Raw genomic sequence first — 16,096 nt, 5'->3', positions numbered from 1 at the left:
TAAGCCGACAGTCAAAAGAGGACGAGTCGCACTGCAGCCCTTCAACGCATAGGTCAGGAGCCACTTTGCTCCCAGCGCAAGTTATTCCTCATCTAGTATTACTGTTGAGGGTTTCTACAGCACTGGACAGCCCTAATGTGGATGACGGTAAAATAAATTGTGACTTTTACTGCAATCTCTTTTGCATGACTGACTGGAATGGGAGAGTTGGAATATTTTCAGGAGTCATGCAGGTTTTACAGTAATTAACTGTAATAGCTGAGAAAAGAGGATCAAAACTAGAAATTACCAATATATCCTCCTGTGCCTGCAGTTCTGTATTCGTGCACGCATTCGTAAGTGTGTGCGAGCAGGTCTTTGTCTGGGTTTGCTTGTGGGGTTCGTGTGTCTCTGGCTGAGTCACGTCAACCAAAGCGTGTCGAAAACACACCCGCAATGATGGGCCTTAAAGAGCTGAAGAAGTTTCACGGAGGAAAAGCAACTTCCTTGTTTTGTCCCCGCAGCCAGAAGTGCTAACAGAATCTGAAACAAAAATTAAAGCTGATGGCTAATTAATGGAGATTTATTATATATTAATGTTATAAGTACCGTAACATCAAATGACAGCGAAAACAATCTCAGGTTGTAGAACAAGCTGATCCTCCTTTGGTTTTGGGTATTAAAACAAAATGAAAGTCATATCTAGTGGCAATTTTGGGCAGGATTTTCTTTGTGTTAGAGCTTGCAACAAAAGCACCCAGCGGAAGTGCTAAGCGCTCCAACCCGTTCGGGGTACAAGCTGCCACGTATTGACGTCTCATCTTCGCAGACTCGGCTCAGTCTGATGTTTATTACATGAACATCTTCCATCACAGCTGTTCCTCCTCTCTAAGGAGTTTTTCCCTTTGTTTCTTTTCTTTCTTTCTTGGTAAACACTCGGTTAAAAAACATCCATGGAGACAAAGGTGCACTCAGCTGAGGAGAGTGGCGTCCAGAAGCCAAGGGCTGAAAGGCATCCCGACTCTCACCTATGTAGTGGGAGGTGCCAAATAGACATCCCTTGATTTATTTGTGGTTTGCACAAGGTGAATATTGGATATGTACAGTGTGTATATATATATATATATATATATATATATATTATATACTGTATATATATATATATATATATAAAACTAGTTATTTAACATTTTTATGAGAAGAGAATGACATTAAACGGAAAGCCAGTTTAAAATTACTAAAAATGATGTCTTCACATATGGTTAAGATGATTTAATCAATTACTCCTATACATAGAGCATATCCACTGTTTCTTACCTTGTTTTTGAACACTGGCATTCACAAGACCAGACACGAGCTGTAAACACTGTGGAAGTGAGTTGAATTAGATGGTCCATACTCCGATTCTGTTTAGACGGCAGTAAATACAGGTTACTTTTGCATTTCTATGGCGAGAAATCTTGGCAAGAAAGATAAGTGAAGAAAATGCAATTAAAAATAAATTAAATGGAAAAACGTCTCTCCAAAAATGTCTAAACTCGACTGTTCGTAATACAGGATGGCCGTGCACACCAAAAAAATACTTTAACGCAACTGAGATGCTAACCTTAAGAGTTACACCAGGCCTTCAAGGCCCACAGCTTATTCATAAAGTGTGTGATTAACCAAAAGACAAGACTATGATTCTCATGTAATGCACAATAGTGGCTAAAAAGGAACTCCATCTGGACATGTCCCTTTTCTGTTGAACCTGTGACTGAACTATTGTGACTTGAAATGTTCATAAAAGTTGACCCGACCACACCTCCAGGAAGGAAAAAGACAGGAGTTCTGTGGCAAGGAGCTCCTTCCTGGACGCCCATCACCTAGGGTGCAAAGTATTTTCAGAAGCATCCTTTGAAGTTGTCACGCGGAACACAGGGAGCCGGGAAGGCTGAACCCAAGTGCAGCGTTGTTCGTCAGAAGTCGAGGGAAGAGGCAAGTTCTCAAAACCTGGGACAGGCGAAGGGTCGGTCGATCGGCGAACGGGACGGGAACGAGGATCCGTGGACGTGGTCGGAGAACGAAGCAAGGAGTCAAAAAACGGGAGATCGTGAACAGAGCAAGAGTGTGTGTAGTTACACGAGGAAGGACGGTTGTCCCAAACGAGATTCCGCAACGGTACGGGAGCTGGAGGGGGTCTTTATAGGGTGAGCGATTACTCATGAGATAGTGCGGAGTCAGGTGTTGCCGCTTGTGCTGTGGGCGTGGACGCGGCAGAAGTATCTTTGGGTCATTTTGTTTTTATTCATTTATTTTTTTAACTTTATTATTATTGTGACAGACACAAAACCCACACTTACCGTAGTAGCACACAAGGGATATTATTTCCGGAGTTATCACCGCACATTGTCAATTTCTGCCTGTCTCTCAAAAATCTTGCCGCGATTCCTGTGTGGCCGTGTTATTGCTGAGGGGGCTGGGAAAAGCGGGAAGCCAATCGATCAAATTAATCATGGGGCACCCCCACAGACCATGACAGAAAGAGTTTTAGAGTAGGGTTTGGAATCTTTAGGACCACAGTGATGTGGGTGGGATGGTAATCCTGCAAGGTAGGCACAGTCTCAGCCTGGACTAAGGTAGTACATGAAGTAAATCCTACCTTACATATTCCTGAGCGTACGCAAAGAGCCATATCGATTAGGGTGTGTATCATCAGTACAGAGCATCCCTCTCCTGCCCACAGCAGTGCTGACTGCAAATCCACCACCTTAGACACTACACCACCTACTGGGACCCAGCAGGCTTACAAATTTACCAGGGAATGTGACAGCGGAGACCCTAAGACCTGTCAATTCCAGCCTGATAGTCTGTCTTTCACCACGCTATTGTGCTCATGTGAAAATATAAAATGCCAGAAACAGAGAAACACAATGAAAGTGACTCAGCTGGAAATGGTTTCATGAAAGTACGAGGGGTTTTGTGAAAAAGCTTGAAATAACCCTGCATTTCTTTGATAGACAACGTTCTTCTGCATGTCTTTAGCCTGGAGATTTTACTGGAAAATATTTCATCTAAATTAAATGTATTTTATGTGATCAACTGGTTTTTCACTGGATTTTTCCGGTGACCAGAACGGTTGCAGATCGCTTGCCACCGGGGTTTGGGTTGAGACTCTTAAGACTGCTGAGCTCAGAGCCGGCTCTCTTCCTGGTGTTCCCCGGGGAAACGGCTTACTGGCGTGCACTTCGTGTCATGGCCAGGATGAAAAGGGCCTCCTCACAGTCCAGCGCAGTCCAGGGTTAGGGAGTTAGGTGCACATAAAAAGGAGATGAGGAGGGAAAGACACACACACACACACACACACACACACACACACACACACAAAGCAGGGAGTAACAGGGAGGAGGAGGTGATAGAGAAGCAGGACACGACTGCTCTCCTATCGCTAGGATACCCAGCACGAGGAACTCGTGTCTGGCACAATGGAGCAGTCCTGCCGCTCTGATTAATCGCATCCACAAAGAGACCGAAGGTCCAGGCAGCCAAAGACGAAGCGTATGGATGGAGAGAGCTCTCCTAGCAGAAACAGCTCCTCTTAGCTCATTTTCCACCGAAATGATGAAATGTTTTGCTTTTCTGCTATGCAGCTCTGGCAAAGTACGTGACAGAAACACAACGGGGGGTGTGGGGGGCTGGCATGCTGTCATAATGACATATGAGTACAGCCCGAAGAAAACACATTTAACAGTCACTAAACACATTTAAAGAATCGGATCAGCCGGGGCGAGCTATTCTGGTGTTTCAGAGCTCTTCTGGCCATTCGGCGGGGTTTGTTTTCTCAGGTGTAAAAGCTTTCACTCACACATGCAAGAGCACAGCGAAACTCCCCCGGCCGGATTCGCAAGAGGTCGTCTCGATCAGCGCCACGACAGACATCTACTCCCAAACTGGGAGTGAACAGGTGGCGATATTTGCACAACACAGCAGGATCTCAACACAGTTATAGCCAATATACAATACTTAGTATTATTACGTGTGTCTACTGTACATCTGCATGGGCAATACTGACCATCTCTCCTCCAGTACACTGCACTTTTAGGTCAGCAGGTATACACCCCCTCGCAGCCCATCACATGAGCAGCTTCTCGCAGGAAGTGCGCCAAGAGCGTACAGCATTCATACAGAAATAGCCGTACCTGAGACGAGCCCCCGGACACCTGGAGCTGTCAAGTTTTTCTATCGTGAGATTAAATCGGGGGGAAAAAAAAAAATCAAAATGACAAATGAGCTCTTGGTTTTGGATTCCTTGGCTTAGGTGACAAGGTATCCGTAGTCCCACAGAGGACTAGAAAATGAACATGGCACATGGAGACTCTGTACTTGGTAGGAGTGACTCCATTGTTGGGCATTGTGACTCCTGCAAGTCCAGCTTGTATTTTTTCTCTCTTCTGACAGGGTCTCCTGTCTTTATGGAGCTTAATGGTAACCCTCTGAGAGTAAGACTGAATATAATATCAATAGAATATAGACTGGGTCTGAGTCACAGCTCTGGAGCGTTGAAGAAGAGCGACGTGGGTGAATCTTCCCATGTCTCCAGACCCCCCAGCTCAAGGGGGCCACCAGGCCAGGTTATGGTACATCCCACTGAAAGAGTTGTGTCTACGTGTTTATGTATGCAAGTCTTCAACCAGAACCCCTAGGCATAAACTGCACTGTTACAAACCAGACAAATCAGTCTGGGATCCTGAGGGAGGAACACCTATCAATAAGCATGGTATATAAAACGGTGTGCAAAATGGGCTTTTACTATGACCTGCTGCTGTTGGGTCTATGGAGCTTATCAGGATTAAACCTTCTCCTCTGCCTTTTCTCTCTCCTTTCTTCTTTATTTCTACAGGCCAGGCTGCTCCCACAGCTTTCAGAAACATATTTCCATTTACATATTCAGCCACACTTCCAACCATGTGCCTACAGTCCAGCTGCACTTCCATGCACACCTTCAGCCTCACCTGTGTTCCAATCACATGCCCAGCTGCAATTTGGCTGGTTATTTTGCTGCCCCAACCACATGCCTTCAGTCAGACACATCAGCCAAGAGCACCTTCAGAAACTCCATAATCCATCATTTTGTCCCCAACATAATTCTGTTTCCACAAATCTGAACCAAGTAGTTCTCTGGTTTAGTCATAATGCAGCAAAAGCCAAAATGCCTCTTTTCAGCCATGCCTTCAGCCTTAGTCAATTCTCACCTCAACCATACCATTCTTCCAGCCACATCCCTGGAACTGTATCCATAGTCTTTCAAAGTCTTAGAACGAGCTATACAGTGGTACACCACCACCCCCGCTCCAGTGCCCCAACAGATCCTCCATGTCAGCCTGGCGCTGTCGACGTCCCGCAGTGAGGGACTCTGGCCTGACTCAGCTGTCCTCTCTCTGCTCTCATCCTGCCCTGGGCAGTCGATAGGAAGCAGGTGCCCCACGCTGGCCTCTGCCACTTTGTGTCCATGTCCACATATTTATTCTGTCCCCAGCATGGTTGCCAGTACTTCTCTCCCTAACCGTGTGGCCCCAGTGAGCTGATTCATTACATGGCTAATCTTAAAGGGCCCCCAGAAAGGCCATCTGCAAAGCAAATGGATGAAATATGATAAGAGTCTATTGCTTTCCGGGGCCCTGTCTCTGTGGCAGCTTGTCCGGGAATAAATGAAATTCCTCCAGAATATCCTACTAAAATTCAACTGGGCCCATGGGAAACTGCAGCTCTGCAGTGTGAATGTTAGCAGCCAGATGGAACTGGAGGACCACGTCCACAAAAAGATCTACAGGTGGCTCCCCAGAGACCCCAGTCGCATCACTACCTCTGTGACCCGCAGGCCAGGTAAACCAGTCCCAAGCGGGACAAATTATTAAACGCTTCTGCTGCACTGTGCCATCTCCTTGCCCCTTCCTCTCTCTCGCTTTATTGCCGAGGCCAGAAGCGAGAGAATCAGAAGCTCATTACATAAATATGATTTAAGAGGGCTCCATCCAGAAGTGAAAGAGTTCAATGGAAAGCACTAAAATGGAAATAAATATCCTACTTTCACAGCCGACATCTCCATAAGGCTGGGTGCCACGCTGACTCGCACATGAACGTGCCACATCCGCCCTCATCCCCCGTCAGTCCTTTCAAGCGCTAAAAGCCAGGTGCTTTGTCTCTCGATGGGAAGAAGTGCATTGTGGGAAGCAGTCCCCTCGCTCCGGCACTTGGGCGACATGGCAGAAGCGCCGAACTGAGAAAGTTCCAGATGAGGGAGCCCTGAGCTTTCAGACCAACAATAAGCATGTTTAATCCATCTAATTAGACTCGGATCTGACTTAATTAGTACCCATGACAGAAGTATTCCTCCAGAGCTCATTAACTACAATAAAGGACTTGAACCATTCAAGACAGTTAAAAGTAAAATGGAACAAAAAGGAGAGTTAAAAATTATTGACTACAGACAGATTCACTTTGCAGCTGCTGAGAAATAGTATAATAACACTACTTCTCCTGTACAAGTCACTTTTGAGAGTTGGGCCATGTTTATAGTTCAGGAATTTATTTCAAAAGTCAGTCGACCGAGGGAGATGGAACACGTTCATAGCGCACCTTCCGCTCTCTATAGGTCACAGGCCTTTATGCTACCTGTTTATGTTTCTCCAAAGACGTTTTACATCCTCCCAAAAGGCTCCCTGCTCCTTTCTCTAATTTGGTGTTGCAAATTACATCTTTATCTGCTGCTTTGTTTTAAATTAAAAAAAAAAAAGACAAACAGATTGGGCTCTGCTTAATTTAGCGTCGCCGTGGCTAACGGACGACTGCTCTCGCTGAGCCGCACCGAAGGGCCGAAGATTTAATTCCAGTCTTCGCCAATTAAAATGGAGAAGCCTGTTAATCACAATAAATAGCTTTGCTTTGGTTTAATTGAATCAACGTGTTTACAAAGGGTACGGTGGGAAAGGAAGGGGGGCCGTGGAGAACATTCTGTGCTCCTCGACGATAAGCTGACAAGTCTTTTGCGTCGACCGGCACCCTCTCAGCCGACGTCTCCCCTGTAGCTTCGGAGTTAAAGGCCACTTTCGCTGTCAAGATTTGCTCTCTTACTTTTCCCTCTCCACTTTTTTCCCTCCCCTTTCTGCCTGTTCTTTCCCTTGCTTTTTGCCATAGAGGCAGCAGGGGGCGCAGCGATTTGAGCTCCTGTCGCACATTCGAAGGACTTGATTGGAATGACTTTCACCTCCTGCTGTAGTACCCTTGATCGAGGCACTTAATCTGAATTGATACAGTAAAAATTGCCCAGTTGTACAAATGGGTAAATCACTAAGTATATCAAGTCACGTAAGCTTCCGCGGCCGTTGTCACGTTGAGATTAGTTTCTATGACGACGCGGTCTACTCCGGAAGACGCTAAATTCCAGTCTAAATCACTAAGTTACTTAACATTGTAAATCACTTTGGAGAAAAGTGTAAATAAATGCAGACGTTACGGTTTTCTTTGGTAATGCTTTCATCACAAACCGAGTTATGATGTCACCCATCTCTGCAGATGGATATTATTCCAGTTTACAGTATGGGGCGGACATGGGCAGATGAAGCACTAACCAATCTCACCTCTCACCCATGTACCAAATACAGCCATTACCAACAGAGGTTTCACCGGGCTATTCTAACCCAGACAGGGAGGTTGGGGCACCCACCACCATCACATCCACCTCCTACAGAAATCAAAGCACAATTCATACCATTTGCTCATTTCCAGCCATGGGCTCATCGGGATCATCGTGCACAACAAAGAGCAACTCCTTCATTTAGAGCGGCACGTTAAAAATGCTCGGCACAGACCTGACGTATGGTCCTTAATGATGTGCTGATAACCTGGCTTGTCATTTCCTCGCAGATTAAAACTGAATTTTTTTTCCCCACCAACAAATTACTTTTCTCAGGCTCCGGCCTGGGTGTCCAGCATGTCTCTCTAGCTTTCCCCGCAACAGCTGAATGGAAAACACACATGATGAGGTGAAGAAAAGAGGGGCTGTGAAGGATGGGAGAGGAAGGAGGTAGAAGCAAGAAGGGCTGGGAGGGTGAGAGAATGGGAGCGATACAAGCATAATAATGAGCAAAGAGAAACCCGTCAACGAAAGAAGCAACGATGAAAATTATTACTCAGACTTGTGTTTCGCCTTGGAGAAAAATGTCTGCCGAATTAATAAATGTCAAAGACAGAGAAAGAGTGAAAGCTCTAATCTGTATGGAAATTCTGTTTAGGAGTAACTTGATACCGCGGGTGCGGTGGCGTGGGTCCTGCTCTCCGGTGGGTCTGGGGTTTGAGTCCTGCTTGGGGTGCCTTGCGACGGACTGGCGTCCCGTCCTGGGTGTGTCCCCTCCCCCTCCGGCCTTACACCCTGAGTTGCCGGGTTAGGCTCCGGTTCCCCGTGACCCCGAGGACGAGCGGTTCAGAAAATGTGTGTGTGAGTAACTTGATACTGTGCTTCTGTACAGAGGGAAAGGTGGTTTTGACTCTCCTCTGTCGTAAGGAGGTGGTGGTGTTATAAGGCTTGTGGGCTCTTGAGCGAGCTGGATGTAAGGATCCCTCCGTTTCTGGTAACAGTGAAACTGGGGCTGGATGCCAAACCATAGAAGATCAGGCCCCATATCTCTGAACATAAGCCACAGGTTACCATGAATAAAGGTATATTTACATTTATTCATTTAGCAGATGCTTTTCTGCAAAGTGGCATAGATCTCAGAAGAAAATACAATGAGTGCTTTACAAAAACTGAAGGAGAGACTTGGATGCAGACACGTGATTCTGGAACAAAATCAATTTGTCACATTCCACCATTTGACCCAGTGTACATTACACGAGTAGATGCACGCAGGCTTTTCAATTATTAAACAAATAGTTAAAAATTAAGCACAAGAAACGTACAAGTTTATCAAGCACTTACAAGATCAGGTGAGAAGTGAGTCCGAAAAGTAAGTTTTGAGACCCTTCTTAAATGTAGAGAGAGTCAGCATTTCTGAGTGAATATTATAAATAGAATTATTGTAGAAGTTCACTGTCATGTATCTTATTTCCTTGTGCAATATTCTGTAGAATCTTTGCCAGTATTTACCCTGTGTTTTAGAGGATGCATAAAGCTTGCACGTATGATCCAACTGCATCCTCTTGCAATCAAATTCCATAAAAACGAGCCTCAGTCCGTGTCATGGAACCTTGAAAATCTCTTCTGCATCAAGAGACGTCAGTGCATCCTACGTCGGAGAAGACAATCAAGGTAACGTCTCCCCTCCTTCACACATCTCCTAATGAATTTGAACCATTGGTAATACGGCAATTGCTTTCAATTTCGGAATTGTGGAGGATATGCGGATGTATGAATTGACAAAAACGGGCACAATTTGTCACTTCTGAGATGCATCTAGAGAGGGGGAAAATGAAGGATGTTAGCAGGAGTTTAAAATGCCTCTACAACACAAACTGAGAAGTCTTTGTCTGGTTCCAGAATGCTGGAGCTGCTGAAGACCTGGTTTCTGAAAAAGACTGGCACAAGCTCCTGTACAAGATGTCTGAGTGGCGGGAGGGAGGGGAATGCCATAAACGGCCACGGCAATTGAACAGCTACAATCTGAGTGTTACATCTGTCTAGAAAGCACAAAGCAGAATCGCTCTCTTCACATTATCTATGACTATCTTGGAATTTGGCGCACCTTAACAGCACTACAGAGACATGCTGCAGTGCGCATTTACCTTTTAGCCAAGGGAAACAATCAGATGCAGTTTTATATCATAACAGCGGTTTAGTCTTTCATTCTCGCCTGTCCCTGCAGCCCTGGTCTTAATAACTTTAATCATACTTTAAGATAACTTTAATGGCTGACCATGTTAAGACATACAAGGAATTTAACATGGCAGAGACTCCTTTGGACACATTAAAGAACATCATCATCATGCAGGGGAACTGTTTGGGAGCAATATTACATTTACTCATTCAGCTGATGCTTTTCGCCAAGGCAATATTAAGCTACCTATAATGATTTACCCATTAACACAGCTGGGCCAGTTCTGAGTGGAGTAATGCAAGCTAAGTACCTTGCTCAAGGGTAGTACAGCAGGTAATAACATTTGAACCTACAACCTCTGAAGTGAAAGGCAACAGCTTTACCTACTGTGCTACAGGTTGCCCAGCTGCAAGAAATAAATAATGTAACGACCCCGCGTTACTGTTTTAGGAGGGAAACTACTAAATGTAAATAGTTGCATTCTGGGAAGCAATGTGAAATGTGGGTATGCAACCACTGGGGGCATTTAGTGGGAAAATGATGATGGGGTGACCGTGTCTACAAGTATGTTGGGAGAGAGCCTTGGGGTGCTAGGGAGGCTGGCTGTAGGTACAGATCCTAGAGGAAAGGGGGTCTTTGGGCTAAGGGTATTATTTCCCTGGTGCTGGTGTTTGAATAAATCGTTCATAATAAAGGCTGCCTTTGTGTTCTTTTTCACCCCATCCAAACCCACGGTGCTACGTGCCACAATAATAAACAGTATAGTACAATTTCTTACAGACATGTTCACAAGCATGTAAGATGGGTCTGGAGACAATAATGTCAGCAAGATTAGAAATAGCGTATGGTTGGTGACATTAAGAAATACAGTAATAAGCATTAATAAATATATTACTTTAGGCTACAAGCTCTGCTACCAGTGCAAGTTTTATTTGTATTATATTACTTTAGAGATGGATGCCTACAGTGGAGTCTTAATGTCCATTCAAGTATGGTTATGAGTTACGATGTGCACTTCAGGTACTGCTTGAGGGAAAACACAACTTTTTTCACCTTGTTGTTTATTTGATTACAGTCATGGTTGAATTAAAATACACACACACACACACACACACACACACACACACACACACATTTTCAGAACCGCTTATCCCTTACGGGGTCACGGGGAACCGGAGCCTACCCGGCAACACAGGGCGTAAGGCCAGAGGGGGAAGGGGACACACCCAGGACGGGACGCCAGTCCGCCGCAAGGCACCCCAAGCGGGACTTGAACCCCAGACCCACCGGAGAGCAGGACTGCGGTCCAACCCACTGCACCACCGCACCCCTCTGAATTAAAATATTTAAATATTTATTAATTTCATGCAACAGATAGAAAATTAAACCCTTCGCGGCCTCGAGGATTGACCCCCATCACTGGGCTGATAGAGGAGTTTGTTGTAGCTCTGATCATATTCATAATTCCAGAAGAGGGACAGTTTGACCAACAGAACACCCATTGCTGGGCTGATTGAGGAGTTCGTGGTAGTCCCGACTATTTAGATAATTCCATCGAAATAAAATTCTCATGTGAACATGCGCTCACTGAGTCCGTGCTGGAGTGTGTAAGGGACGAATCGAGACAGTCTTTACAAATAGGCTGGAGAGTCATCTAGTTATCTAGGCACAGCATAAGTGTGTGGGGTGGGGGAAAACACACACATACCGGCCTAATGAAACAAAGGACTCGCAATGCACTGTACAAGCTTCTCGCAATTCAACTAAAGAATTAACCTGTCAATCACAGCAGCCCCCCCGCCGCTCGATCAGTTGTTTCTCCATCTAATGCCATTTGCATGGCTGAAATTACACTGGCAGGCTGCTGACAGAGAACTAGAAAAGATAATTCCTTGGGTAACCTCCCCTGGCCCCTCAATATATCAACAGACACACACCTTGCAACAAAGGAAGATCAGTAGGCTTATACAGCGATGACAGATAAGCGACAAAGCAAATTCATGCAATGTAGCGTCAGCGTCGGAAGGAGCAAACTTGGTATAAATGATAAAAGCGATCACTTGGTGAATCCTTTACTGATATTAAGAGCTCTTAGAAAGATTAACACTTATAAGGGCACCTGTCCATCCTTATACAATAATACACAGTGAAAGATGTTCAAACAATGCTTCATTACAGCAGTTCTGCTTTAATCTGGATTATAAACAAGGACTCTGCCTCAGAAAACAGCAGCAGTTCCCCACCTGGAGCAAACATGTCAAACTGTCATAACCACTGCGCCATCTGCATTCACCTACCGATACTGCGTAAGGATGCCAGGCTGTATCACATCTTATGTTCTTCCAGCCATCAATCTCACAGCATTTTACAAACCTGTTTCACGGCAGGACAGACTTCCTTCACGGCTGATTTGTATGGGGACATTTACAAAAGGACTGTGCGTCAAATGTTGTTCCTCCATTAATGCCCTAACCTGTGGAACAACCACACTACCGCATACTTTTAATGCACTTCAGTCAATGTGGGCATTGTGTTTCATCAGAGAACCAATACTGTGTTCTTCAATGGCACTCTCATAGCGCTGGAGGGATTTTGTTATTCCTTGGAGTCAGACCCCACAACCTCTGAGCGACAGGTCTGTCACTCACAGCATTTTAATCATTTGTGCTTGGTTTAGGGATTTTATGAGTTACATTTTTCAGATCATCCGCTCAAATCAGAAATTAGCTTACACAACATTCAAACCAGCAAGGGTTCAAAAAACACTGAACCCGTGCATCCATCCAACCAACCAAAGGCCGGAAAGCTGACAAGCCCCCAGGTGAATTCTTACTCTTAAAAATGGTTTGGCTTTTTTGTTTAGCCCCACTACCCAAAACCTCTAGGCAATCGTTGGGCTCTCTGGGAACGAGGATTTGTGACACAGCAGTCTGCCCTGGAAAGAAAGGTTCATCATGATTTCCTCAGTCTCCATCCCAGATGGGAGGGCTGAGTCTGATCAGTGGGGGGGACACATCCTCAATACTATTTCAGTCTGGGCACAACAGATGTGAAAATAGGACTATTTCTTCCCTCGCAGGCTAACTGGAATTGAAGTGTGGTATTAGATCACATGGTATCACCCCCCAACACACACACACCTCCCCTGTCCACACACACACCCAAAGATCCCCTTGTGAACCACAAATCAGTGTCATTTGGCACACCACAAGGGAGGGAAAGAAACACTTGTGACCCCACTGAGACTCTATAACACACTGCGCACCCCCTCAACCCCATGCGGACTGGTTGCAACCCCGACCACTACCAGATGGAAAATGGAAAATCTGCAAACAAGTATGAAACAACATGCTTCCATGCTCATCTGCATTAACTTCTGCTGTTTAAATTCAACACATCTCCATTAGCATAACAGAAGATGTGGCAGTAATAGAGTCAAAATATCTGTCCGCCAACATCATCCTATATATAAGACTATTAGTTCCATACCTAACTTGCAATACTTTGCCAAGAAATGTGATTTACAAAATATTAGTGTGTAGTACTGGCTGATACAGCTTTAAAAATACTGTACGTTCCCAAAAATATCGGTCATACGGTCTCGTGCGTCGTCGATTTTACCACTTTTGTTCCGTTTTTACGCCGAAAAAAAAGCGTGTAGGGCGTTACACTGGTTCTTATTACGTCATCACATATGATAAGTCAAAAACAAAACGTGGCTCCGAATATGAATTTAGAATTTTAAGGTGTGCCCCTCGAAAGAATCCTGGACTTGATGTAATTAACATGTTTAAAGGGAGGGAAATTGGTTTTTGAACTTGTGCAACGTGACCCGGTGCGGCAGTGCCCGGCGTTACATACCTGTTGAACCCACGGAACACCGCACAGTCACAGAGTCGTTCGGAAAGCGGCGATAAAACCCACTTATGGACATATATTCATGCGCCGCATATATAAGATTAAGAATGTCTGCGTCCTATCCCAAACAGATCAACACGCCGCCCAATAAACGTGTTACTCTGGTCATTACGATGCTGTATTATTATTATTATTATTATTATTATTATTATTATTATTATTATTATTATGACTTGGGTTCAAATAGCTGATCCGTTCGTTGAACCTGCTGGATCTCCCTTTGGGGTGAAGTTATAAATAAAGTTGGGGTCCTACCTGTCGTCTGCCTGCCAGTCCCCCAACAGCAGGTCTCGGAAGCGGTACCTCGGGGGCAGGGGCAGCACCTCCTTGTCCAGTTCCACCATGATGATCCTGGCGTCGGGATGTCAGAGGTGCAAACAGGTGGGGGGTGAAGAGCGCGACGATGCCACCTCTGCTGCTTCACTTTTGACGGGGGCCTGGGGGCTACGGCACGGGGTTCTGTGCTAAACGAGCATCCCCAGGGGGAAGAATGCAATGCGGGGTGGACGGCGGTGATGCTCGCGGAGCAGCCCGATCGTTCGATTCCAGTTGGATTTGGGCTCGCGCGGGATGTTCACGCGCGCAACTGGTTGCTAGTTTCGCGAGCGCGCTGAGTCGGGGGCTCCGCGGACAGATCGGAATGGTCCGCTCGCGCCTTCATCATCAGCATCATCAGCATCCTCGCTACAGCTCTGTCTGCAGAGCGGGTGGTCCGTCGGAGCGACTGCCACGTCTACGCACTCATTTGGAGCCCCTGTCATCATGGCATCGGCTCCCGCACATCATCCTCGCGCACCCAGAGCCGCTCCTACATTAACTCCTGTTGCGTGATTTTTTTTCCGCCCCTAGTCCACAGCGCATCGAAACCCCGCTCATAAATTTAAATAACGGCCATAAATTTTAGACTAAACCGCATTCTACGCCTTGAATGAGCGCGAAATCAATTAAACCCCCGATCCCTGATTTCGTTCACGTGGACTGGTTGTAGAGCGCGTGCGGCAGGACCACCGCTTGCACCCGGGGCCACACCACAGGGCTGAGGGTCACTTCATGCCACCTGCTTTTTTTATGGCAGGTGAGAAGAGCCCAAAAATACCCGCTTTCCTCGAGAGATTCCTATGAAAAGCTGGTTACAAAGTTAACAAGAAACGCAATTAAATTGATGAGAAAAGAGAAGCTGAAGCATTTGAAAAAGAGAGAGCAAAAAAAAAAAAAAAAGATGCGGATGAAAAGTGATGGAGAATTCAGAGAGCGGGTCCAAGAACGGGGTGATGCAGAAATGCTATATAAACCGCACTCTTTATGTTAATGACGAAATACTGCTCGCCTGAAACGCCACCCGACACGCGAGAACAGGTGGACCTCCCACTCACGCGGCATTCAATCACATGTATCACTCTATGTATATGTAAACAGACGTTCCTCCAGTAATTACTGTTTTGTGGTTTATTTCCCAAAGCTGAAAGACCTTCAGATAATTCATGAGGACAAACCCACGTGTTGTTAAGTGGGCAAAGCGACTGCTTATGCAAAGGTTTTGAGAAGTCTCCACCATGGTAAACTTACCGTAAAGATCATGCCCATGATGATGTGCATGTCTCGGAAAATGCGTCTTATAGCGACATGACTTATTAACAGGCATATTTTCCCCATAACACATAAAAGAAAATGTCGTTAATGTAGACTGAGCGTCCCAAACTTTATCAGTTGGTTCCATAATAAAACCAAAAACCTTTCAAATAAGCATTATCATTTAGACTTCGAGTTTCTCGAGGGAAAATATTATTTGCGATGCTGTGCGTATGCGGTGGCGCAGCGGGTTTGGCTGGGTCCTGCTCGTTGGTGGGTCTGGGGTTCGCGTCCTGCTTGGAACGCTTTGCGATGGACTGGCGTCCCGTCCTGGGTGTGTCCCCTCCTCCTTCACCCTTGCACCCTGCGTGGTTAGGGTGCGGTTCGCCATGACCCAGCTCGGGACAGGCGGCTGTAGACTGACTCGTGACTCTGTGTGTGTGTGCGTACATGTCTGCAGCTCGGGGAATAAAACACTGCATCACAGGGGGCAATAAACGCATATATTACTCTTTAGAAGATGTGCCTGGAAAGCAGTTTTCAAGGACGAATTTTACAAGATGAAATTTTATTTGTCCATCATCAATAAGCACTTATTCAAGTCCCAATCCTGGAGGTACAGAGCGTGATGCAGGGTGCAGTCTGGACGGCAGTCAATCACAGGAGAGTATTATAAAACACTTGCTTTTGTAGCGTGCAGTTTCATGGTAAAACGCGGTCCTCTGCCAGTACAGGCTACAGCAACGTTTCTTTGGGGTAAGTAAGTGCCTGTAAGCGTCCAGTAGCCGCAGGTGACCAAAAAAACAGCAAGGGGCCGCATGTCGAGTGAGATGCAAAAGCTG

The 16,096-nt window shown here is 45.7% G+C and overlaps 1 protein-coding gene across 3 annotated transcripts in view; it reads right to left on the bottom strand.

Moving 5' to 3' along the window:
- kcnt2b (potassium sodium-activated channel subfamily T member 2b) overlaps positions 1–14,029 on the bottom strand; it is a 41,355-nt gene extending 27,326 nt beyond the window's left edge. For all 3 annotated transcript variants that reach the window (XM_029253990.1, XM_029253991.1, XM_029253992.1), the window contains exon 1: positions 13,941–14,029. In XM_029253990.1, coding sequence (XP_029109823.1) covers positions 13,941–14,029 — 89 coding nt within the window. The remainder of the gene's footprint in view (positions 1–13,940) is intronic.
- Positions 14,030–16,096: the final 2,067 nt, after the last annotated feature.

Source organism: Scleropages formosus, chromosome 8, assembly GCF_900964775.1.
Source record: "Scleropages formosus chromosome 8, fSclFor1.1, whole genome shotgun sequence".
NCBI classification, from domain to species: Eukaryota; Metazoa; Chordata; class Actinopteri; order Osteoglossiformes; family Osteoglossidae; genus Scleropages; species Scleropages formosus.
This window is presented reverse-complemented; position numbering and strand designations above follow the sequence as displayed.